This window comes from Lycium ferocissimum, chromosome 6 (assembly GCF_029784015.1).
Source record: "Lycium ferocissimum isolate CSIRO_LF1 chromosome 6, AGI_CSIRO_Lferr_CH_V1, whole genome shotgun sequence".
In the NCBI taxonomy this organism is placed as follows: domain Eukaryota; kingdom Viridiplantae; phylum Streptophyta; class Magnoliopsida; order Solanales; family Solanaceae; genus Lycium; species Lycium ferocissimum.
Window position 1 is genome coordinate 7,826,878 of NC_081347.1, and position 25,794 is coordinate 7,852,671.

General features: G+C 35.2%; 2 protein-coding genes and 1 pseudogene across 2 annotated transcripts; 2 read left to right on the forward strand and 1 right to left on the reverse strand.

Annotated features, from left to right (window-relative positions):
- The first annotated feature begins 10,886 nt into the window (after positions 1-10,886).
- On the forward strand, positions 10,887-13,475 carry LOC132059157 (probable bifunctional TENA-E protein). Its single transcript, XM_059451683.1, has 3 exons — positions 10,887-11,174; positions 11,689-11,909; positions 12,948-13,475. The coding sequence occupies exons 1-3, from the start codon at positions 11,019-11,021 to the stop codon at positions 13,261-13,263; spliced, it is 693 nt and encodes a 230-aa protein (XP_059307666.1). The 5' UTR covers positions 10,887-11,018; the 3' UTR covers positions 13,264-13,475.
- Positions 13,476-14,075: 600 nt separating this feature from the next.
- On the reverse strand, positions 14,076-23,132 carry LOC132061062 (pentatricopeptide repeat-containing protein At4g02750-like; annotated as a pseudogene).
- A 7-nt stretch (positions 23,133-23,139) lies between these two features.
- LOC132061064 (uncharacterized) lies at positions 23,140-24,633 on the forward strand. The gene is made up of 2 exons (XM_059453939.1): positions 23,140-23,985; positions 24,055-24,633. The coding sequence occupies exons 1-2, from the start codon at positions 23,140-23,142 to the stop codon at positions 24,631-24,633; spliced, it is 1,425 nt and encodes a 474-aa protein (XP_059309922.1).
- The last annotated feature ends 1,161 nt before the right edge of the window (positions 24,634-25,794 follow it).

The window sequence follows — 25,794 nt, forward strand, 5'->3', positions numbered from 1 at the left end:
GTAGAGGACGTTAGCTGAAGATAGTCCAGCTGGATTGGCGAGCTCCATTTCCTCCGGAGTGCTGCCGAGTCAGAGTATTATGTTATGGTATCTGAGTTATGTTAGAGACTTTGCAGACAGAGTCACGTGTATGATATGTCAGTTTTGTAAGCGGCTCTATAAGTCGATGTATCATTATGCATTACATTACAGATTTCATATGATCACAGAATTTATTTGATTTGAAAAAGACGAAAAGCATGTTGTTCTTTGAAAGGTTTTCATCTTGCGCTCATGTCATGATTTAAGGGCCCAAAGATGACTACGAGTATAACGAGTCGGCACGGGTTCGCTCGGCCGTGGGTCGGGTGCCCATCATGCCCTATCGGGTTAGGGTGTGACCAATCAGAATTCCGGATTGGCGAATGGGTATGGTTGGAGATATCACCCATGAAAAGTGTAATGAGATTCGACAAGAAGGAAAAGTTTAACCCGAGATCCTTACAATGTTTTATGAGACATCCTTCCCATCCCTCCCCTCCACCCCCCAAAAAAAATTTAAAAAATTTTGATATATTTTTTTTAAATTTTTTCACCAGCCCCCATCCTCAAAAATTGCTTTTTTTAAAAAAGTTTTGAAAAGTTTTCTTTTTGTTTTTTTACACACACCACCCCCACCCTTCCAAAAAAAAAGTTTTGAAAAGTTTTTCTTTGTGTTTTTTTTTCACCACCCCCCTCCCCCACTCAAAAAGAATATTGGAAAGAAGTTTTGACATTGTGGTGTGTTTGTAGTGAAGTAGATGGTTTTTCTGTTGTTGTCCTGGTATGGTTCAGGGTTTAGGAAAAGATATCCAATAGATGATTTTTTTGTTCTTGTCCTGGTATTTATCTGGTTCTGTTTATAGAAGATATCCAACGGATTTATAGTTGTTGCAACAAGTTCTACACTTGTGGCAACAAGTAAACAATCTGTTCCAACAAATACAAATCTGTTGGACATAGGTTCAGTTATTTGGTTCTGTTTATAGAAAATATCCAATAGATTTGTAGTTGTTGTCCAAGCCAAACTGCTCCATAGTTGTTAAGTGCACTGTGTTGTAATAATAGTTATTTGTTGGAACTTTATGACATTTTTAATGTTATTCTTTTTTAGAATGGTAATTTCTGTTCTTGGTGCTTATGAACTTGATTTATATGATATGTTGATTTATGATATGTTGATCGTGTTCAAATCACAAATGTGTGTATTGTTGTTAATAAATTGCTGAACAGTTTTCAACAAGTAATGAATCTGTAGCAACAGCTCTGTAACTTGTTGGGTTTTATCCAACAAGTAACAGGACTTGTTGCAACAACTAGTAACTTGTGTTTTATCCAACTGCTAAAAGATTTCCAGCAAATAAGCAATCTGTTGCAACAACTGACAGGCCTTGTTGCAGCAACTAAGTTACATGTTGGGATTTTTCCAACAAGTGGAGTGACTTGTTGCAGAAAGTGGGTAACTTGTTGTGTTTTATCCAACAAGAGTAAGGACTTGTTCAACAACTATGTCATTTGCTGCAACAGATACTACAGTTGTTGCAACAGATACTACACTTGTTGCAACAGATATTACAGTTGTTGCAACGGATGCTACTTGATTCACCCATATTTAGTGATCAACAAAAGAGAATCAATGATATTTAGTGATAAACAAAGGAAATCAATAATAAGTAGTGATTAATATATAATACTTAATCAATTTGATGGTAATTTGAGTCGGGGAATATGCACTAAATCCAATGATCATTAGAGTGAATTGATGTGAACTACTTGATTCACCCATATTTAGTGATAAGCAAATGAAATCAATGATATTTAGTGATTAATATATAATACTTAATCAACTTGATAGTATTTTGAGTCAGAAAAGATGATCTACTAAGTCAGTATGTACTAAATCGAGTGATTGTTATAGTGAATTGATGTGAACTTCTTGATTCACTCATATTTAGTGATAAACAATGGAACTCAACTATATTTGTTGATCAATATATATACTTAAGCAATTTGATGGTGTTTTGGGTCAGGATAGATGATCAACTAAGTTCAATACGCACTAAATGGAGTGATCATTGGAGTGAATTGATGTGAACTACTTGATTCATCCATCTTTAGTGATAAATAATGGAAATCAACCATATCTATTGATCAATATATATACTTAAGCAATTTAATGGTGTTTTGGGTCAGGATAGATGATCAACTAAGTCCAATACGTACTAAACGGAGTGATCAATGGAGTGAATTGATGTGAACTATTTGATTCACCCATATTTAGTGATAAACAATAGAAATCAACCATATTTATTGATCAATATATATACTTAAGCAACTTGATGGTGTTTGGGGTCAGGATAGATGATCAACTAAGTCCAATACGCACTAAATGGAGTGATCATTGGAGTGAATTGGTGTGAACTACTTGATTCACCCATATTTAGTGATAAACAGTGGAAATCAACCATATTTAGTGATCAATATATATATCTACTAAAATAATTAGTAATTTGTTACAACTTTTTCCACAACTGTATGATCTGTCATTTTTCTTCCACAACTGTATGATCTGTTGCAACAGATTAGTAACTTGTTTAAACAGATTATTTATTTATTAGTAACTTGTTGAAACCTATTAGTAATTTGTTGCAACTTCTTCCACAGTTGTACTATCTGTTGCAACAGATTAGTAACTTATTTAAACATATTAGTTACTTATTGGAACGTATTAGTAACTTGTTGAAACAGATTAGTAATTTGTTGCAACTTCTTCAACAATTGTATGATCTGTTGCAATCATTTAGGCAACTTGTCTAAATAGATTAATAACTTGTTTAAACAGATTAGTTACTTGTTGGAACGGATTAGTAACTTATTGCAACTTATTCAACAAGCTCGTATGATGCGTTGAAGCAGTTAGTAACTTGTTGCAACTTCTTCAACAAAGTGTATGATGCGTTGATAATTAACTCATCTATTGCGACATATTTTTTAGTTTTTACAATAATTTATGCAATTGTTTGATTTTTTCCAACAAGGTGAGTAATTTATTGCAACAACTAAGCAACTAAGCAATTCTACTGTATGCATCTATTGCAATAATTAGTAAGCAAAATAAATAAGTTCATAAATAGAAATTGTTCAACAACCACCTTGGCTCCAAATACCACAACTAATCAAAATAAATAAGTTCATAAACATCATTCACAAATAACATAAAGGACAAAAAAAAAAAAAAATTGTTCAATGACCTCTCCAACTACCACAACTTAAGTAATAATTTGTTCGACAACTACCTTCCGGGTGTAGCATTTCCTTGATCTACTTCATCTCCTTCATTTCCATCATCACTTTCTTCATCTTCTAGTTCTTCTTCACTTTCTTCATTTGTATATACTGCTTCTTGGCTCTGATCTTTATCTCTTTCTGAGGATTGATTGTCAGTTTGACTGCCAATTTGACTATATCTTTCCTCAACATTTGCTGATTCATAAATAAATTGTCTACTTGTTGCAACAATTACAAATCTGTAGGATATCCTCTACAAACAGAACCAAATAAGCAAGCTATGTCCAACAGATTTGTAGTTGTTTTATGATTGTCTACTTGTTACAACAAGTGTAGAACTTGTTGCAACAACTAAAAATCTGTTGGATATCTTCTACAAACAGAACCAAATAACTGAAGCTATGTCCAACAGATTTCTAGTTGTTGCAACAGATTGTCTACTTGTCAACAAGTGTAGAACTTGTTGCAACAACTAAAAAACTGTTGGATATCTTCTACAAACAGAAGCAAATAACTAAAGCTATGTCCAATAAATTTATAGTTGTTGTAACAAATTGTCTATTTGTTACAACAAGTGTAGAACTTGTTGCAACTAACTAAAAATCTGTTGGATATCTTCTACAAACAGAAGCAAATAACTGAAGCTATGTCTAACAGTTAGTGAGTCGTTGCAACCAGTTGTCTACTTATTGCAAAAAGTGTAGAATTTGTTGCAACAACTACAAATCTGTTGGTTATCTTCTATAAATAGAACCAGATAAATACTAGGATAAGAACAAAAAAACTATTGTCACGACCCAACCGAAGGGCCGCGACGAGCGCCCGGTGCTAGCCCACCCGGACACCCCTTAACATACTTATACATCACATCTAGGTGAGCCACATAGTTAAATCATGCTTTTCGTTCATCATTATTCTAATCTCATTGGGCAACAACCCATCTATATCATCAATAACATCTAAGCCCATATAAATGTACATAAGCCGACAAGGCTATCAAAATAATACCCCAAAATATAGGCCTACAAGGCCGAACATATCTAACCATATACACATGTCTACGAGCCTCTAAGAAGAATACGTCATATCATAACATATGGGCGGGACAGGACCACGCCGTGCCCATGAATATGTACACAAAAGAATCTATACCGAAAGCTGTATCTCCGAATGAAGTGGAGCTCTGCTATGTAGTCCCTGAGAATATAGCTATGGATCAAGTCTGTCTCCTTAGCCACCTGCGGGCATGACGCAGCGTCCACAAACAAAAGGACGTCAGTACGAAGAATGTACTGAGTATGTAAAGCATGATCAATATCAATATGAAAGCATAATAGACAACACATGAGATAACATAGGATGGGAGATAATAGCATCTTCGTCATAGCACTTACTTGCTTCCCATAGGGATGTTCCATTTCTATTGCGTATTCGTGTACATACATCCATATCCGTACTTATTTACCTTTTGTATCCATTTTCGCATTCGTATTCATATTTCCTTTCATACTTATGTTCATATCATATACGTTGCATATACATAGCCTTTACTTGGCATTTACATAATCTTAACATATTCGTACTCATATTGATGTCATATACATAGCATATTCGTACTCATATTGATGTCCTATACATAGCATTTATATAGCATACCCGACCACAAAGGTTCGGTGTTTCACGTACCTGGCCCTACCAAGGCTCAGTGTCATATGTACCGCCTACCTACCAGGCTCGGTGTTATTCGTAACTAACCGCAAAGGATGCGCGCGCGTCATCATATATAGATATACATATATACATATTCACTATATTCCACCCGACCATATACGCTCGGGGTTCACAATAGCCTCTCATGGGCACACATACATATAAGCTCATATTTATCATTAGCCTTTTTACTATCGTCATTCATTACATTCTACCTTTAAAGGATTACTCGTCGTGTAAGAGACTTAGTACAATCGTATCATTTGAGCATCATAATCTTAGTAGCTTCTCGAGATAGGATCATTGGAGAATATCGTAGACTCGTAGAAGGATAAATATTTGGCCAAAGAACCATGCCTTATGAAAGAAGGGTTAGCCTTACATACCTTTCCGTGCAACTATTCTATCACTTGTACGTTCTTCTTCAAGGCTCACGTTCTACCTTCATTGAAGTGCATACTCATATTAGAGAATGGATAACTTAGCATTCATGACTTATTCTAGAGAAAATCAGATAACATCTCCTTTATTTATACAACTTCCTTCATATCATACATCAACTCCCAAACATCAATAGCAACATTTACAATGTCATCACAATAGCCTTTATTCAACTACATTATCCTTACCTCACAATTCACTTCAATTCATCCATATTCATAGTCATATCACATAACTCCGTTCATTCATATTCAAGGTCTATCCCACGTTCTCAACACCATTTATAACATGATTATATTCATAAGGTATCAAGAATCGTAACTCATTCCAAACATTTACTCAAAAGTGGCACTATTGCACATTCATGACCCATTTCTTATATTCTTTTGCAATCCAAGTGTTTCAACTTACAAATACTTTAAACAACATGGAAACATCATAAAACTTACCTTAGATGGTGTAGGATTGAACCTTGGTTGCAAATACCTCACTTGAGCAAAACCCTAGTTTTTCCTTCACTTGAATTCTTTGCTTTTGATGAACTTTAATGGGTTTTCTTACTTTTGATTCACTTGTTTTGATGATAAGAACCTTTGATTTCCTTTGGATTCTTGTTCATGAAATATATGTGATGCCTTAGAACTTTAGAGAGAAGTGGGGAAGTGTTGGAATGAAATAATGAAGTTGGAATCACATTTATAAACTTAGAACATTTCAGCCCGTCGGGAGTTCCACGGACTGTTCCACGGTCCGTGGAACCAAGTGCTGTCCGTGAAACTGGTCGTGGTTCACGATCAGCCAGCCATCTTCTCTGCTGGCAGTTCCACGGACCCATCCACGGTCCGTGGAATATTATATGGGCCGTGGAACATGGCCGTGAAACCCATTGTTCACCAAAGTTGATCCCGTTGTCTCGTTTGATCTCCAATCCTTATGGAACCTTCTTAGCACTTGTTTATCACTTCATTAACAATCTAAGGGGCGTTATAACTCTTCCCCAGTACATCCTTAAGTTGTCATCAACTTGCTACTCATAAATCCTTTCCGATACTTATCGTATAGATTGCCTTCTCTTGGCAACTTTCTCGTCTAACATCGAATGCCTTTCAAATCTTATTTAGAATCATCAAATGCTACTTCTTACTTATTGGAACATCATATACTTCGTGCTCTTCATTAGCTTATTCACTGTGCACTAACGGAAAATTTTCCGAGGTGTAACAACTATCTGTTGGACATATTTTCCTAAACCCTGAATCATACCAAGACAACAATAAAAAAACCATCTATTTCACTACAAACACATAACAACAACAACCTGGATTTTATCCAAACTTTTCCTAAACTCAAAAAAAACTAAATTCAAAACTTCCTTTCAAGATTTTTTTTTTTTTTTGGAGTGGGGGGTTGCAAAAAACCAAAAATAAAAACTTTTCAAAACTTTTTATAAAAAATCAAATTAATGATTTTTTGGGTGGGTGGGGAAGTAAGAAACCAAAAAAAAAAAAAAAAATTCAAAACTTCTTTTCAAGAAAAATCATTTTGTTAGAGGCGGGGGGGGGGGGGGTGGGGGTGGTGCAAAAAAATAAAAAATTTCAAAACTTTTTTTTTTCAAAACAATTTTTTTTTGTGGAAGGGTGGGGGTGCAAAAAAACAAAAAGAAAAACTTTTCAAAATTAAAAAAAAAAAAATTGGGGGGGGGGGGGGGTGGGGGGAGGAGGAGGGGGGGGGGGTGAAAAAACAAATAAAGAAAATCAAACTTTTTTTAAAAATAAAATAAAATTTGGGGGCGAGGAAGAGGAGTGGGGGCTAGTAAAAAAAATCAAAATTTAAAAAAAAATATTCGGGGGGGGGGGGGGGGGGGGGTGGTGAAAAAAAAAAAAAAGAAAATAAAAATTAGGGGGGAAGGGGTGAGAGGAGGAGGAGTGAGGGCTGGTAAAAAAAAAAATCAAAATTTTTTTTAATTTTTTTTTTGGGCGGGAGAGGGGTGGGAGGGGGGAGAAGGGAGGCGGCGGGTGAAAAAGAAAATAAAATAAATTAAAAAAATTCAAATTGTTTTTCTTTTTGGTTGAGGGGGGGGGGGGGGGGGGGTGACCGTGAAAAAGTAAATAAAAAAAATTCAAAACTTTTTTTAAAAAAAATTGGGGGTGTGGGGCGGGGGGAGGGGTGGGAGGAGGAGAAGGGGGTTGGTGGGTTTTTTGGATTAAGTTAGGGTCTTTTTATATTTTGTAAAAGATTAAGAAATTTGAAAAAATACATTTTGGACCCCAATTTTCTTAATCTCAAATTTAATTGGGTTTTACTTTCAAGTGGTCCCCATGAATCACCTATACTAATTTCACAACTAAAAGTTCACCTATGGCTAATTCTTTTTAGTTACCTTGTGTAATTAACATACAAAATTTAGTTATGAGATGTAATTTGGGCAAAGTATAGCTACTAAATATAAATAAGCCCTAATGTTCTCTATACCATGTAGATTTTCCTATTTTTATCTCGTAAAACAAATGCGAAAATAACTTCTTTCACTAATGGAGGGCAATTTAATACTACAAATTATGGATGAATATGTTTGTCAATGTGTATTTGGTTTGATTGAGTATAATTTACATGCAAAATATTTTCCACCAAAAATATTACTTGTTTGACTTATGGGTGATAATAAACAACACAAAATATCTCTAATATGCAAAATATTTACCTGTTTCATGTCCCCTTCCAAATTAATTCCGCTTTCATCCAACAAGCCAAAAATATTTATTTTCACCCAAAATCCTTTCTCCATGATACCATCTAAGTATATTTATATACATGATGATATCATGGAGGACTAACAAATTGTCTCATTGAAAGATTGAAGTTAAATACCATCTATGATACTATCTCAGTATATGGTGTATATCATGATGATACTATGAAAGACTGAAGAGTGTCTCATTGAAGGATTGAAACAACTCTCCATGATACCATCTCACTATATGTATATAAGATGATGATACCATAGTGATTTTTTTTTTTTTTTTTTTTTTTTAAGAAAAATGTGTTTTTTGAATAAATTAATATAATCCTCTATAATACCCTATTAGTATATTATTATATACCATATGGGTTTGGATTGATGAGTGTTTTTGAAGAAATAAAACGAGTCTTCTATAATACCATCATAGTATATACGAGACAGGGTGATACCATATTGGTATTATAATTTTAAAGACATTTCGGATAAATAGTTTTGGGAGCATGAAAATAAGAAGGTACGGAAATTATTTTGTTTTCAGATATCTACGGTCTTTCCCCTCGTTCTTTTTACAATGTTTCAACTCTTACTTAATTAAAATAATAACCCAGGGCAATAACCGTCTAGACTTTGTTGTCAATCCTTTAAATTTAATAGTATGACAGAAGAATGATACAAAAAATTATGTTCGTAATGAAAAAAATGTTCTTATTGTTTCCACAACCAAAAAGCAAAAAGGCCATCTCAAGTACCTAGCTAACGCCAAAGTCAGGGCAACTGAAGCTATATCACACATTTTTTAAGTCTATTTTAAAATAGTCATATTTTGTACTTGTTTAAAAATAAGTTACTTAAATATTATTTTATCTTTACTGATATAATTTTAGTCACCCAATTAAATAGGAAATAATTACTTTCTATATCAATTGGGGCAACAATGCTACTAAAATTGTCTCATACTTTACCTTCTTACCCAATTTGACCCACTTTGAATATGACTTGATTTTTCGAATTTGCACGATTGCCCTTCAAAGGCATTGGTTTTTAATTTTTGTCCCTCAAATTGATGGTCTTTAATTTTTGGCCTTCGTCTAATACCCCGAGGTCCTGGGTTAAACCAGGCTCAATCAAAAAAAAAAAAAAATCGCAAGGCAGAGTTTCGTAGCAAAATTCGGCCTATTCGGGCAAAAATTAGGCCTTAAGGCAGAGTTTTGCAAAATTTCAACTGAATAAAAAAAATGCCTTAATCCAAACCTTAAGGTAGAATTTTGCCTTTAGGGACATGCTTGAAGGCAAAACTCTACTTTAAAACTCTTCCTTGAAGGTCGCAAAACTCTGCCTGAAGGTAGGCAAAATTCTGCCTTGCGAATCCAAGCTCTATCTTGCATTTTTTTTTTCAATTTTTGACTGGGCGGGTTCGAACCCGGAACCAAGGGGTTTTTAGCGAAGACAAAAATTAAAGACCATCAATTTGAGGGGCAAAAATTAAAGACCAGTGCCTTTAAAAGGCGTTCCGCACAAAAAAATAATTTTTCTTTTCATTCCTTAAGCCCAACGTTTAAGACCTACTTCTAAAGTTTAAATCTTCTAGGAACATCCTCGTTGTAGTAGTTTGTTGAACAACTGTTGATATCTTGTGATGGTATACAGAATGACTGTTAATATCATATAATGTAATTACCCAACAACAACATTTATTTTGCGAAGAAGTTCGGACGGAATTTTTTTGACTCTACTGCTGGGTTCTCTTAAAAACAGAATCAGCTATTCTTTTTTTTTTAAATTCAAATGGCATTGTAAGTTCGTGCTTTAATCTAGATGGGTGTTGATTAAAAATGGTATTATTGATTGGGTGAGGCAAAATCCTGGAGTTTAGGGTCCATTTGGACTTGTCTTGAGCTGATTGAATCTTCTTCTTGTTCTTTGTGGTAAGTTGGTAATTTTGGTGGTGGTGATGGACATAAGGTATTTGCTAGCGTATAATATTGTATATGGGTGTATACACACCTCTTATACATTATTATACATGTTTATACACCCATATACATAATGTAATCAACCCAGATTTATGTTTTATATACCTACTAATACAATATTGTACAACTGTGTATAAGTGCGTATTTTCGTATAAAATATTGTATAAGTATATTTTTTAGTGTATCTACCTCACATTATACAATATTGTATAATTGTGTATATATGTGTATATGTGCGTATTTTCATGTATAATTTTATTTTTTAGTATATATACCACATATTATACAATATTGTATAATTGTGTATAAATGTATATAAGTGCGTATTTTCATATATAATATTGTATAATTATATTTTATAGTGTAAATATCTATAAATTATACACTTTCATACACCTATATACATATATAATGTACCTGTCTTTTGTATATAAGTATATAAAATTGTATAAAAGTGTTTTTGGGCTATATTTTTGCAATATAAGTCAGCCAAGTATACGTTTATGAAATTTCCCCATTAAATATCTATAACATATTTATATTACAAATTTTAATTCGCTTTAATCTTATATTAGTAAGGAGATATACCCAACCTTAACAACAAGCTGGATAATGGACACTTCTCGAATCGGTGCCAACAATAGTACTCAACACCTACGTGTCAATATTGCTCTGCACTTACGAGAGAATTCGCGTCTTCTCACCTATGATATAAAAGGGGGAGAAAATGAGTAAATATATAGTTCAAGAACATGCAACAACATAGCCAGAGCAAAAACCGTGTAGAGTGCCTATAATTTCAAGAAATTCTAAGTTAAGAAAGCAAAAAAAAAAAAAATATAGACTATATGGAGAAAAAGAAAGAAGCCAAGGAGATCAAACCAACACAAATAGAAAGGTGGCTAAGGAAGCACAAGTTGCAATACACTGCAGCCACTAGACACCCTTTTGTTTATAGCATCCATGATGGTTCTATTGATTTCTCTTCTTTCAAGAAATGGCTGGTAATTTTAGTGTAAATTGTTTTTATACATTGTTTGGTGTTTTCTAATCTGTGGTCGTTTTTGAAGGACTAATTAAGTAGGTATTTGGACATGAATTGGTTGATATTTGAAGAAAAAGATGTAGTATCTAAAGTTACTTTCAAAAGGGATTTTTGAAAGTTATGTGTGAACATGAAATTAGTGTTAGTATTAGAAGTTTTGTGAGTGAAAATTTGAGAGATTTAATATTATTTTTTTCAAATTTAAATTTTAAAAGCAAATACTTATTTAAAATAATCTCAAAAATATTACTTCAAAGTTGGAGTTTTTTTGTTTAGAAAAAATTGTTTATTAGGTAAAGTTAAGTGATTTTTTATACTACGAATTTCTTTTACCTTCATACTTACGCAAAGTTAAGTGAATTTTTCTAATTAATATAGTTTTAATGAGTTCGATTTAATAAAATAAAAGTTATTGACCTTCCTTTTCTTTGTTTTTAATATATCTAAATTGAACCAAATTAATTGAACTGCAGGAAAGGGAATACGTGTTTGTGAGAACGGCGTTGGCACCATTTGCAGCTAGTGTTTTGCTTAAAGCCTGGAAGTCAGTTGATAGCTCTGATGTTGAAGTCATGTTGGTTGGTTTGGGCTATTTAAATGATGAGATTTGTTGGTTAAAAAAAGAGGCTCCCAAGTGGCACATTTCCTTGACAAGTGTTGTTGTTGATCACAAGCCCGTCCTTGATTACTTTAGGTAATTACGTGGTAATTAAAAGATGTTACTCTTCCCGTTCAAAATAAGTGCTCACTCAACCTTTTTCACACCCCAAAAATAGGTAGTTTGATCTACCCTTAATTAGTAAGACCCTTGCTTATCTATGGGATTGAGTAAATAGAGGTAAATCTGGGAAAATAAAGTTAATTTCTTCTTGACTTTGTAAGTGGACATTTATTTTGAACCAAAATAAAAAGCAGAAGCTTACTTTGAGGAGTACTACTAATAATCTTGCTGCAATATATAACTACTTTGGTAATTAGGGATTTAGCTAATGTGCCTTAATAGTATTACACAGTGTATTTTAACATATGTCATAACAGGTTATTCATATCCATTTTATGGCTTATTTTTCAGTTGTCTCACTTAATATGGACGGTACCTAGTCTTCTGGGTGATTTGTTAGTGTAAAATTCTTTATACCGTATAGAAGTAAACTCTTAAGGGAGATGAATTTAATAAGTAAGTTGTATGGACGGATATGTAAAGCTTCTTTTTTCTTTTTAACACTATCAGTGTAGTTTAACCTTTGATGGTAGGTTATTACTATTTTTATTAGGTCATCTTCTCTTGTTTGTTATAAGAATTTACTCGTAATTAACTAAACAAGTAAACAAGTGATCTGATTGTCAAAATATTTTTTCCTACTGTTGGTGCATAGAATATTTTCTTCTATTCCTAGTGCATAGGACTTGAATTTGGGAAAAATTTCCACATACGAATCTACATTGAAAATTACATTTCGAGGTTTAGATTTTTAAACTCAAAACGTAACGCAGCGACAAACAACAATAAATTGTTTTGACTAGGCAAAATTGTCATATGTTAAACTACAATCATTAGTAAATGACATGACAAATAGTATATGTTCATGATCCACTTCATCTTGGGGATAAGCTAAGTATGTTACATCCACTTCTTGAAGTGGTTAATTTTATCATATATATATATATATATATATTTTTTTTTTTTTTTTTCAAATTAACAATATGGTTTCATCTTAAATTGATGGCACAGGTTTTTTGAACGGCTGACAAGCTCAGACGTGAAATATGCCGAGGCAGTAACCATTTTATGGGCAGTAGCATCAGTTTATCACTACGGTTTTGGGCATTGTTTGGAAGAAGGAAATAACACTCCAGAAGAAATGAAAGAGGGTTGTAAAATATGGGGCAATGAGAGTTTCAAACAATATTGTCAATCACTTGAAAACATAGCTAATGCAAGGCTAGAAGAGGCATCAGAAGAAGAAGTGTCAAAGGCTGAAGTTCTAATCCTCGAGTTTCTTGAGAATGTGGTTCATTTCTGGAGTGTGAGTCTCGGTGAAACTTAAAGTTTTTGTTTAGTGGTATTAGTCCGTCCAACGTTTAATATGGTTCCTGTTACTTATAATATGTGGTCTTTAATTCCCTGTATGGCTGTATACCATGTGGAAATCTGGTCTAGTAAAAAAAAAATGTATATTAATGTAAATGGAGCATGAGTACAGTAGTGTACTTTGTTATTGTTGACCAATGATGATTATGCTTTTGCTTGTCCCTTTAATCGATAGCGGAACTTGTGTTCACTTACTCATTTGTGTCCAAGTGTTTGCTTCTTAGTCCAGTCTTACCAAAGACGAAAGCTTAGAGTTGAATCAAGCACTTTTATAGATAGATGTACAAAGAAAGAGCATTTTGTAACTTTTTTTCTTTTCAATCGATACACAAATAGGTGAGCGCAAAGCTTTTCTCGATGTGCGCTTTTAATAATTTCCCTATCAAGAGCAATGGTCTTCATTAGTTAGGCTAGTGAAATATTTGAGAGGTACTCTTAATATACAACTAATGAAATATTCGAGTGGTACCATTAATTATGGTATCCTATATAGTGAATTTCTTTCTATTTTGAAAAAAAAGTTAGAATGATGCAAATTGAATCTCTAAATCTCCAAAAGTCAACGGTGGTTCAGGTAGTCTTATAGAGTTGTTCTTCTGGAAAAGTAACTTGTGACCCCAAGTACTGCTGGCAAGGTTACGAGGGCCATTAAATGAAATGGTTCTTGGGTTATTAGTACCATATACTAATTCCAGGGAATGAAATTAAAGGCGGTATTACGCCTTTGCTCAAGAAGTGCATTTGCACCACTTTCTTTATGTACGAAACTTTTGTTTGTATTTCATCAAGGTGGTACTTCTTTCAGAAAGTATGGAAAACATCAGAACTCCACAAATTCATCCAGTTATATATACAACACAAAATATTCTCTTTGCACCAAAAAGTATCAATGAAAAAAGGAAAAACAGAGCTTTTAACCCTCCATAAGGGGTTTTCTATGCCCTAACAAAAATTCAATTATTTTCTTCTCTCTAAATCAACCTAAAAATACAAACAGGAGCACTATTAAATTTCTTTTTCTAGTTTCAACTTCCTCAGTTTCAACTAGCTAAAACTTTGGCCACCGGTTTAGGTGATACTCAGGACACATAGTATATACTGGAATAAACCAAAGCTCATAATCCCCGTACAGTATTATGGTGCAACAACAGATGATCTGCATCCTCCCGATGCTTCTTACACAAGAAAAACGAACTGACAACTATGCCACACTCCGCCTCCTTAAATTATCCGCTTGTTGGGATTGTACCCGAAGCTGTGGACCACATAACAAAAGCTACTTCCTTAGATGCCTTAATTTTCCATACCAACGTTCACGTGGCCTCATTTCACCTCCATTTATAGTACTATTTCACGAAGAAATGTTTCGACAATGCTACCTTCCAACTTAACCTCTCAAGGTCCGCAAATTGAGTGCGAGTATAAAGTTTGAGGGAAATCCGTAACTGCCTCCATTCCTGGTCATGAATGGAATTCCAGAATGATAGGCACATATCAGCAAATCTACTTCAATTTGCCAAAAAAGGCATTTCACAACTGTCGTGCTTCAACAATCATCAATTATAACCATCAGACAGGCACAATAGGGCAGCTATTACAGTGAAAGACACTTGTCTTTCACCTAAGAGACACTTACAGGAAGCATCAGTTGATCAGATGAATCTTTTCTCATGAATCTATCACCAATAATCTCCACAAGAACAGAATCCCTGACTAAAATAGTGAAATCTATTTCCATCTCGAGTTATAATCTTGCAATGTGTAGCTTTGGACAAGAATTTCATAAAAATGTAACAGTCACCACATATGCAGAGGTTTAACTGATAGTAACCAGAGAATAGATAACACAAGAACTAGAATAAGAAACTGTGATTTATTGGTAATAGATCGTGCAAGAATCTTAAACACAATTACACCAATAAAGATGTCCGTATGGAGAGGACAAGACTCCAGAATATAGTAGTTTTAAATCTGAAATTGCATCTCCAACTAACTAGTCTTAATTGCATATTTATAGATAATACAATAGGATAAGATTAACATCAGATAACTATAAACTAGGAATAGTAAACTGCTGGTGCAGTTGGTTGACTGTTTCTCTAGGTGTACACTAAAAACTGTAGAAGTTACACTTCATCAAGACTCTATAATTCTTTATCTATTTGCCGATATTTTCTCCTAGAGTAAGTCTTGAGAAGTGGGTCTCTATCAGTGCACCCAACCTGAAAAGTCGCCTTGTGAAAAGAAGAAAATTTCAGCAATGCCAGTTTCTTGAGGGTCACCAACGACTGTTGCATTGACCTTGTCAACATCTTCCAATTGATCTCCTCCTGTAAGTTCTATGAGGGATAATTTCGGAGATTTGCATCTATGACCGGGTGCAAATTTCTCATAGCAACAATAACAAAGTCCCTGTGCCATAAGATTTCTCCTCTCTGTATCCCATCTTCGCGTTTGAAGAGGTTGGGAACTGGTTGGGTTGGAAGAAAAACTGCTGCGTGAATTTTGATGTAGAGAAGAAGCAACAACGAATGTTTTTAAGAGGGCAATGGGTTTTGTACTGTGGGTCTGCTGGTTGGTGTCCAATTGGGACCTCTATTGCTGCGAATTGGACCTATTCAAGTGCCAAACTCATAGCCCAGTAAACTGTTCGGGGCTTGTGAATCCTAACATCAGATTTAAGTTCCTCCTTTAGCCCATTCAGAAATACCCCTGAGAGACAATGATCTAGCCAGTTTGTGACCCTAGACGAACGTTTCGTAAGTTCTTGACGATACTCCTGTATAGAATCTGTTTGCTGAATGCTACAAAGATGCTCGTCCGGATTTTGGAACTCCGCAAGACCATAATTTCCTGTAATGCTTTAACAAGCTCTTCCCAATAAAGAAAAGTTTGCTCTCGATTTATCCAAGAGAAGATATCAAGAGCATTGCCTTCCAGATACATCGCTGCAATGTCAACTTTGTGTTCCTCTGAAGTTTGGTAGTAGCAAAAATATTTTTCTGCTTTCAAAATCCATCCCCTGGGATCACCTCCTTCAAATCTGGGGAATTTCATCTTTGTGTGTGGCCTCCAGGAAGGATTTTTGGGCCATGCTGGACTCTCAAGGTCTTCTTCCTCTTCTTGCCAAGCGGATTTTCCTCCATTACGCGTTTGGTGACTGGTTTCCTCTTGTTGGGTATGGCCAGTCTGGGCTTTTAATGTAGCAACTTCTGCTGCCAGCGAATCAATAGTCTTTAACTTTGATGCTATGGCAGATAATTGTTGGGCAAGAGATTCAACATTGGGAGCGTCTTCTTGAGAATTAGAGGATCTGGTATTAACCGTGTTGGATCGATCTGCTCTGATACCAAACTGATAGTAACCAGAGAATAGAGAACACAAGGACTAGAATAAGAAACTGCGATTTATTGGTAATAGATCGTGCAAGAATCTTAAACACAATTACACCAATAAAGATGTCCGTATGGAGAGGACAAGACTCCAGAATATAGTAGTTTTAAATCTGAAATTGCATCTCCAACTACCTAGTCTTAATTGAATATTTGTAGATAATACAATAGGATAAGATTAACATCAGCTAACTATAAACTAGGAATAGTAAACTGCTGGAGCAGTTCCAGGAAGCAGCTGGTTGACTGTTTCTCCGGGTGTACACTAAAAAAAGTTACACTTCATCAAGACTCTATAATACTTTATCTATTTGTCGATATTTTCTCCTAGAGTAAGTCTTGAGAAGTGGGTCTGTATTATTTTCATAATCTCGAGAGGAGATCTATTCGGAGTGTTTAAGATACCAAAGACAACAGCGATCTTCTCACTTGGGTACAAAAGCTCATTTTGCTTTTGCTCTTCTTCAACATCACGGAGAACAAATTTTGTCCCAGGGATGTAACCCTCTACCTGAAAGCTCATGTAGAAATCCCTAAGCACCGAATAAATCTCATCAACATGGCCATATGTCCTCTGGCCCAAGAGGAAAGAGTAAAGGCATGTTTTTAATTAGTGACTCAGCTTCAAGGAGTCGTCCACCCTGCCCAAGAAGATCTACCATTGCAGTATAATGATTTATCATTGGTACAATCCCATAGCACTGTCTCATGGAATTGAAATACGCCAAACCTTCATCGACTAGCCTCCCATGTCCACAAGCACACAAGAGGCAACAAATGTGATTTGATTAGGAGCAAACCGTTCAGCTGTAAATTTCTCAAAATAAGAAATTGCCTCTTTACCTAAACCATTCTGAGCACAGCCAGTTATAAGAGCATTCCACGTTAAAATATCTTGCTCTACCATCTCATCCTGAATGCCATCCAAAGATCCACACTTGAAGTACATGTATATGAGCGCATTACCAATAAACAACCGTGAATCCATGCCAAGCTTAAATGTTAAGACATGAAGCTGTTGAACTAGCTTCTTTGCACTGAGGCTCCCATTTGCACTCAATAGACTACTGACTGTCAGTTCATTTGGCTTAATTCCATGATACCACATGTCCAGAAATAACTCGAGCAATTTCTTCTTGCCCACCTTGCACATAACCTGATATCACAGCATTCCAAGACACAACATCACGATTAGGCATCTGTTTGAAAACTCTAACAGCATCCTCTAACCTGAAATTATCTGATCTTGTTAAGCCAAATGCCTCTGCATCCTCTTCCAAGTTCTTGCATTTAGCATACATGGTTATCAATCCATTCCCAACATACGGATTATATTGACACCCAACTTTGAATGAAAGAGAATGTATCTGTCTCCCCACTTCACTATATCCGATGTTTGCACAAGCCAAAAGAGCACTCATGAAGCTCGAATCATTTGGAACGTTACCTAATCTATGCATCTGAGCCATCAACTCCAGAGATCCCATGCTTTGCCCATTATTCATTAGCCTAGAAATCATTGCCGCCCAAGAAGCTATATTCCTTGTAGGCATTTGCATGAACAACTCCTTCGCCTTCGCAACCATGCCATTATGCATATATCCAGCTAGCAGAGCATTCCAACTAAGGACATTTGGGTTCCTAAAGTCATTAAACACTTGCATCACCTCAATTATCCTCCCACTCTGAACATATGCTGTCATCATTGCAGTTTGGGTCTCAATAGTGTATTCGGGGACTTGTCTAAAAAATGCAACTGAATCTTCCAACCTTCCGCATTGTGAGAGAGACGAAATCATCGTTGTCCAGGAGTACTCCTACTTCTCAGGCATATTCTCAAAGAATTTCAATGCCATATCCAAATTCCCAATCCGTGTAAAATGCATTCAAAATTGCAGTTCCTACCAATACATCGTCACTGTATCGCATCTTCACTGCCAGGTTTAACAAATTCGCAAGCATCGCCAAATTATCCAATCCGATAATTACCGAGAAAGCCACCAAGAACATCTTTTTATCCGGACTCACCTCACCCCTCCTATGCATATCGACAACCCACCTCCACGATTTCTCAAACTCACATATCCCAACATACACAGAAATCATAATCGTATACGACACCTCATTTCTCTCAGGCATTACATCAAACACCTCGCATGCCTCTCACATTCTACTAGCTTTCCCATACCCAGAGATCACCGAATTCCAAGACGCAACATTTCTCTCAGGCATTTCATCAAACAGTCTCCGGGCACTAACAAAATCACCATTTTCCAAGTACCCACTTAACATGGCATTATAAGAAACACCAATCTTCTCAGGAATTACATCCAAAACCTTGCATGCCTCTCACATCCTACGAGCTTTCCCATAACCAGAGATCACCGAATTCCAAGACGCAACATTCCTCTCGGGCATTTCATCAAACAGTCTCCGGGCACTAACAAAATCACCATTTTCCAAGTACCCACTTAACATGGCATTATAAGAAACTATATTTCTCTCAGGCATTACATCAAACACCTCGCATGCCTTCTCTTTCCCATAACCAGAGATCACCGAATTCCAAGACGAACTTTAGAGCATTTCATCAAACCAAATAAAATTGAAGTCAAAGTTATAAGAAACTACATTTCTCTCAGGCATTACATCAAACACCTCGCATGCCTTCTCTTATTCTACGAACTTTAGCATACACAAATAAAATTGAAGTCCAAGTCCTAGAATTCTTTCTTGAAAGGCATCGAAAAGAGCTCGAGCACCATTAAGTCGCCCGTTATGACAGTAACTAGATATCATAGAGTTCCAAGAAACGGCGTCTCGTTGAATCATTTCGTCGAACAGTTTACGGGCATAGTTGAAGTTGCCGATTTTGAGAAGGTGTTGGATTCGTTGGTTGCATTGGAACAAATAATTTGTGGGTTGAGTAATAAGTGTTGAAAGAGAGCCAAATGGTCTTATACTAATGTTTCTAGTCTAAAAGGATAGTTTCTTTTGATTATAATTTTTTTAAATATTTTAAATTTTTCTATTTTTATTTTTTTAAAAATAAAAAATATTATATATTCAAATTTACACCGAATATTAGTTAGTTTAATCCTTGTAATATGAATCAAGACAATCTTTTTGGGACCGAGGGAGTATGTTAATAATCCTTCCGTTCCAATTTATTTTTCACTCAAATAAACTATTCTTAGAATATCTTTTTAATATTATTGATTGCCAATTATTGCGGTTATCTGCGGCTTATAAAATTTAAATTCAATATCGACTTTACGATCAAAATTTGAAAGTTTGACTCTCAAAATCCGAAAAATACCACATAAATAAGGAATGTAAAAGTGATATTTTTTTACAAGAGTTGATTGTCTGAATGATTTACAGTAATTGACCAGCAAATTCATTTATTTTTATTTTTATTTTTTCTTGCAAATGTCATCTTATTTTATCTAATTAACCTTTATGGTTATCTTAACTGGATTTTGTATTTCCAATTAGAGTTGTTTAACACACTGTTGTCAGTAATTTTTTATTTTAAAGAGGACTTGTGTTGGATTGGCACCGCAAATCTAATCCAACTAAGTAAATTGCTTCCAATTGTTCAATCATTTGATAATCAGAGCGGGGAATTGAGCCAATAATTCTCTTTCTGAGTTGAGAATCAAAGGACAAAGGAATAGAAAACTAGATTTGCAACCTTTTTAACAAAATGAACAAATGTCCAAATATTTTTATCCATCAGGCATGAATTAAATGGTATGACACAACTTTAATGATTGGAAAAATCCTTAATAGTATCATAAAGCTCGAAAAGGGGTTCTCATGAAAACGATCTCAGAATTTATTAGATGGTTTTGTGAATGTCAACTAAGCTTTCGAGACTTGAGACTTAAATAATCTTTTCTCTTCTTTGGTTATATTTGAAAAATCGAAATAAAATGAACACAATTTTAGGTATTCAGTCATTCTTGTTAGGTATAGGTGTTTTTCTTCTAGTATTCAAGGCTCTTTATTTTAGGGGCGTGGCTGATTCAATTTTAAGCAAAAATATTTCAAAACACTTAGCAGGCGTTTGGGCATGTGGTTTGAAACCATGAGATGAAATCAACGTTTGGACATGCATTTCATCTCATGGTTTGAAATCCCAAATTATCTAAAAAGACATGATTTGGGGTTTTAAACCATGGTTTCAATAATTTTAAATATAAAATTTGACCCATAAATTTATATTTTGTAAAAAAAAAAACTCATAAATTAATAGATATTTTTAACAATTACCTCACCAATCATTTACCAACCTTTATTTTTTAGCATCCGGACCAATTTAGGAGCCAACTCACTCTAACTAGACCAGACTAATCCCTTTTTGTTCCGGTAAATAAATAAAAAAAAAAACCTCAGTATCAGCCGGCCGTCATAATTTATTACAATAACCTACGAGATTATTATTACAACACAAACAAAATAGGACCACAAGCATGAACATTTTTCAATACACGAAGGAGCAATCGGGTCCCTATCTCTCTGTCCTAAGCCTAGCAATTTCATATTCAACATTTGATTTTACTTTTCAAGTTCATATAAGATAACAAAATTCCTGGCTATTCCCTCTGTTTCTAAATAAATTGTGTTTTACGTTTTTCATTTTATTTTAAAATAAGTGATGTTTTAAGAAGAAATTAATCTTATTCTTTCAAAATTACCCTTATTTACATAATTACGTAGCTTTTCTAAAAAATAGATAACTTAGAAAGAGATTAAAATTTTATTAGGGGTAAGTTAGTAAAAATACTCATAATTTTCTAGGAGTGAGCAACTTCTTAAGGGGCGTGCATAAGTTAAAAACGCCACGGAGGGAGTATTCTTTAACCAAATCATTCTTACCCTTTCTAGTTAACTCAAGTGGACTGATACCAAATATTTCGGAATATCCCAAAATAGAAAGATTATCACGAAAATATTGAGACTGCTATATTCATAATTACAACTGCTGCCGATCTTATGAAACATATTCCCTATAAGAAATTAATGTTCAAAATAATATTACAAAATTAAACTTCTATTACATAAATTCCATTTTTGAAATGCTAAAAATCCTGATACCACATTTTTTGTCGGTTTTCAATTCGTAAGTCAAAAATATTGATTGCTTTCTATCGATTTTTACTGTCGATAATGGACCATTTTTCTTAGTAGTAGTTGAAGTTTTAATTTCGAAAATAAATTCCTTTATAGCACTCTCGGGAGGAGGATCTATTGCCAATTTTCACGCTAATAACTAGGGGAAAGCTGAGTTGACTGACTTGCTTTAATTATATGTGTAGAAAAAGACGACAAAAACAACCTTTCATTTTCATTACTATATATATATAACAAAATTTACAAAAAAAAAATGAGAAAGAACTAAAAGCTGATACCTAACAACGAATTGAGCAGCTTGAACATAAAAATGAGAAAGAACTGAAAGCTGATACCGAACAACGAACCAAGTTCAACCATAAACCTGTTTTTTTTTTTTTTTAACGTAACAACATAAAAAAAAAGAAATAGACAAATGAAAAAGAAAAAAAAAGACTAATTACAAATAGTACCCTTTATGCTTGAGATTACTTGGTATTTAAGTTACTAAAAGGTGATAAAGCCAACTAGGGGTAGTTTGCTAAAAGGCTACTTCCAAAACTTAATTAGCTAGAAGGTCACAAGTCTCAAAGAATTGGAGTAAAGGCCACCATTTATGACGTCATCATTGTCAGATGCGTCACGACAACCCTAGCCCCAAAGTTTTGAAAATTACATTTTGGTCCCACACCCCCAACATTTTAATTACCTTAAATAGAAATAAAAAAATAAAATATTTCCCTCCAAAAGCTCCCGATTTCTGCAATTTTCAGATCCCGTTTCCGGCAAAAATTTCGGCTTTTCACCGAAAAATCAGTCCCCAATGACGGAAAGCTTCTACGTTTCAGCCATTATAAGTAAAAGCTAGTAGAAATCGTTGAGAAGGAGCTTTCCTCATTGTTGTAAAAGCTCACTTTTCCGGCGAAAATTGCGACTTCATTCTGACATTCCGTCAATTCTCCATTCAAATACCTCAAGTCGTAACTGGTAAGAGCTTTCTCCCCCTTTCTTTTTGGTTCTGCATCTGGTACAGCTCGTCGGTCAGTAATAGACCACAGTCATTAACGAGTCATCGATCAGCCATAGACCAAGGTCATAGTCTATTATAGATTTATTATGGCGTCGATTGCAGAATATATTATAGTAGGTGGTGATTACATGGGTGAATGGGAGGAGACTCCAAAATGTTGGAATTGGAATTCTGTGAGCAAGGTGACAGTCTTAGGTGCCGTGCGTCGCAATGGTACGTATAATGACTTGGTCATGAGCATAATGGAAAGGGGGAGTTAAATTGTGAGCCTAGTGACTTACGCATTAGTTATATGATTAATGCTCTGCCCACTAAGGGAAAAACCCATCCTTCTTTCATAACGATAGGCAGGTGGGATTGTACTGATGGTTCTAGGCCTATTTTAAGAATAAATGTTGTTGAAAGGTCTCAAGTTGAGTCTACATCAGCAGCACTACCCCCACCCACAGACCCACCATTGCCACAACATTTAGCCGATGATGCTTCAATACAATATGAGGGCCTGGGTGATTATTTAATAGATATGGATGATCCTGATAGTGATGAAGAAGAGTGTGATGGAGATAATGTGGGTGATGGGCATCCAAGTGGTTCACAAAGCAACCACAACTTCAATGATGGAACCGTTTTTTACAATGGGCAAACGTTTGACAACAAGGATTATTTGAAGGTTTTATTGAAGAAAATTTTGAATAAAGACCCCTTTTGTTTAAAACCGAACAAGAGTAATAACAAATATTATAAGGTGGAATGCAAATCTCCTAATTGTGGTTGGATGTTGCGGGCCAGTAAGTACGAGAACTCAGATAGATTTCACATTTACAAGTACGTTGGTGATCACACTTGCGGGGTTGAACATGTTACGAGCACTTATAAGAATGCCTTGGCAGTTGTCCTTGCATCAGTCTTGATGAATGACTATATTGACAACAAAGGGCCAATGACAAAGGAAATTCAGAGGACGGTTTTCAGGGAGTTTCATTGTAAACCAAGCTACTGGAAGTGTTGGAAGGCGGGTACAATGGCTAAGAACATGGTTAGGGGGACACCGGAGCATAGGTATGCTTGCTTACCGGCTTATTCTTACATGGTTGAAACTCTAAATCCAGGTTCCAGAATTTGCATTAGCCTTGATGATGTAAACATGTTTAAATATTATTTTGTAGCTTACGCAGCTTGCATTCGAGGATATACCCACATGTGAAAGGTTATTGTCGTTGACGGCACTGGCAAGTACGAGGGTGTATTGTTGTCTGTCGTCGCACAGGATAATGAGAGCCATGTCTATCCAATTGCTTTTTGTGTGGTGGACAAGAAGTGTGATGAATCTTGGACCTACTTCTTCGAGCAACTGAAGCATATAATCCCCCATGAACCAGACTTGTGCATCATCTCTGATAGGCACAAGAGCATAGCTAACAGTGTTTCCAGAATTTTTGAGCATGCTCATCATGGACTATGCATGAAGCATCTCGGTGATAACCTACATAAAAATTACCAATGTGGAGAATCTTTTCATGTATGCTATGATGCAGCAAAGGCATATGGTTATCGGGAGTGTAGTGAACATTTTCATCAATTCAGGGATAAATGCCCCGAAGCAGTTAATTCCCTCGAGTTTGATATTGGATTTGACAAGTGGAGCGAAGCACATTTTCCAGCAAATAGGTACGATGTTTTGACCACAAACATTGCTGAGTTGCTAAACTCAATGTTGAGGGGAGAGTACCCTGTGACTGCCTTATTCACTTCCATTTCTAGGAGGTTTGCTGAAATTTTCATGTAGAGGCGTGCAAATATCAACTGTTCAATCAATTTATTTGTGCCTTCGGCTGAAAAGACGATAAGAGAAAAGATGAATGAGGGTGACTCCTTGTTTGTCGATAAAAACGGGAATGCCAACGAGTTTGTCGGCAGTGGCCTAACTACCAAAGTCAATCTACTGAAAAAAAAAACATGTTCTTGTAGAGAGTATGGCTTGCTGAAATTATCACACGCTCACGCGATGGCAACCTTGAGATTGAAGTATGAATATGATTATGGTTCAAGCATCTACGACTATTCCTTGCCTATGTATAAAGTTCAATCTTACATTCCTGTATTTGCTGAAACTATTTATGTAGTCCCTCTAGAGTCAGAATGGGATGTCCCAGAGAAGTGTGCAAACATCTACATTCCTCCACCCATTTACTACCCCAAACTTGGAAGAAAGAGAGTGAAGCGTATTCCTGACATCGCGAAATCTTTCAAGTCCAAGGTAATTAGAAAAGGGAAGAGAAATAAGTGCTCGATTTGCAAGGGAACTGGCCATAAGAAAACAGCATGCCAATATTTGAGAGAACATCCACTTGATTGTTTTCCATTTCAATGTAATTTTGTTGTATTAATTCTGAACAATGAATGTAGTTCAATATTAATCAACTTTGTTTTAGTCTATCATAGATTATAAATGGATTTATAATTACCAGTCGGTTGTTCTATAATATTTCATTGTTCCGATATTAATCATCTATTGGGAGGTCTATACTCCCCAAGTAAAACCCTTATATATGCGGAACTGACACAGTTTAAAACACATAATGAGTAATTTTAAAAAAGCTGCAAGTTTGACGTCTAATCACACCGATCAAATACAAAATTAAATGCCACCTCCATGGCCAATGTCAAGTGTCTCTCCATCCATTGGCCGACGGTTTGCTAAACTGATGTAACCAGTCTATATATCTTATTCAGTTCATATTTCCTCCATTTGAAAAATAACTCAAACCCCATAGAAACTCAAAACCTTCATATCTCAAATGGCAAGAATAATCCGAGTTCGCGTTGCTAAGCACCAAGCTTTTCAAACTCCATCACCTGGTCTTCTTTTGCTCCGCAACGACTTTGAAAAGCTCTTTAGGGGTCTTTGGAGAGGACAGAGAGAGGCTTGAGAGGGCTCTCCACAGGA

Coding starts and splice junctions, on each gene's coding strand:
- LOC132059157 (XM_059451683.1), top strand. CDS start 11,019: ATGGAGAAAAAGAAAGAAGCCAAGGAGATCAAACCAACACAAATAGAA. Junction 11,175..11,688: donor CTTCTTTCAAGAAATGGCTG/GTAATTTTAGTG, acceptor ATTGAACTGCAG/GAAAGGGAATACGTGTTTGT. Junction 11,910..12,947: donor CCCGTCCTTGATTACTTTAG/GTAATTACGTGG, acceptor TTGATGGCACAG/GTTTTTTGAACGGCTGACAA.
- LOC132061064 (XM_059453939.1), top strand. CDS start 23,140: ATGATTAATGCTCTGCCCACTAAGGGAAAAACCCATCCTTCTTTCATA. Junction 23,986..24,054: donor TTTGCATTAGCCTTGATGAT/GTAAACATGTTT, acceptor CACATGTGAAAG/GTTATTGTCGTTGACGGCAC.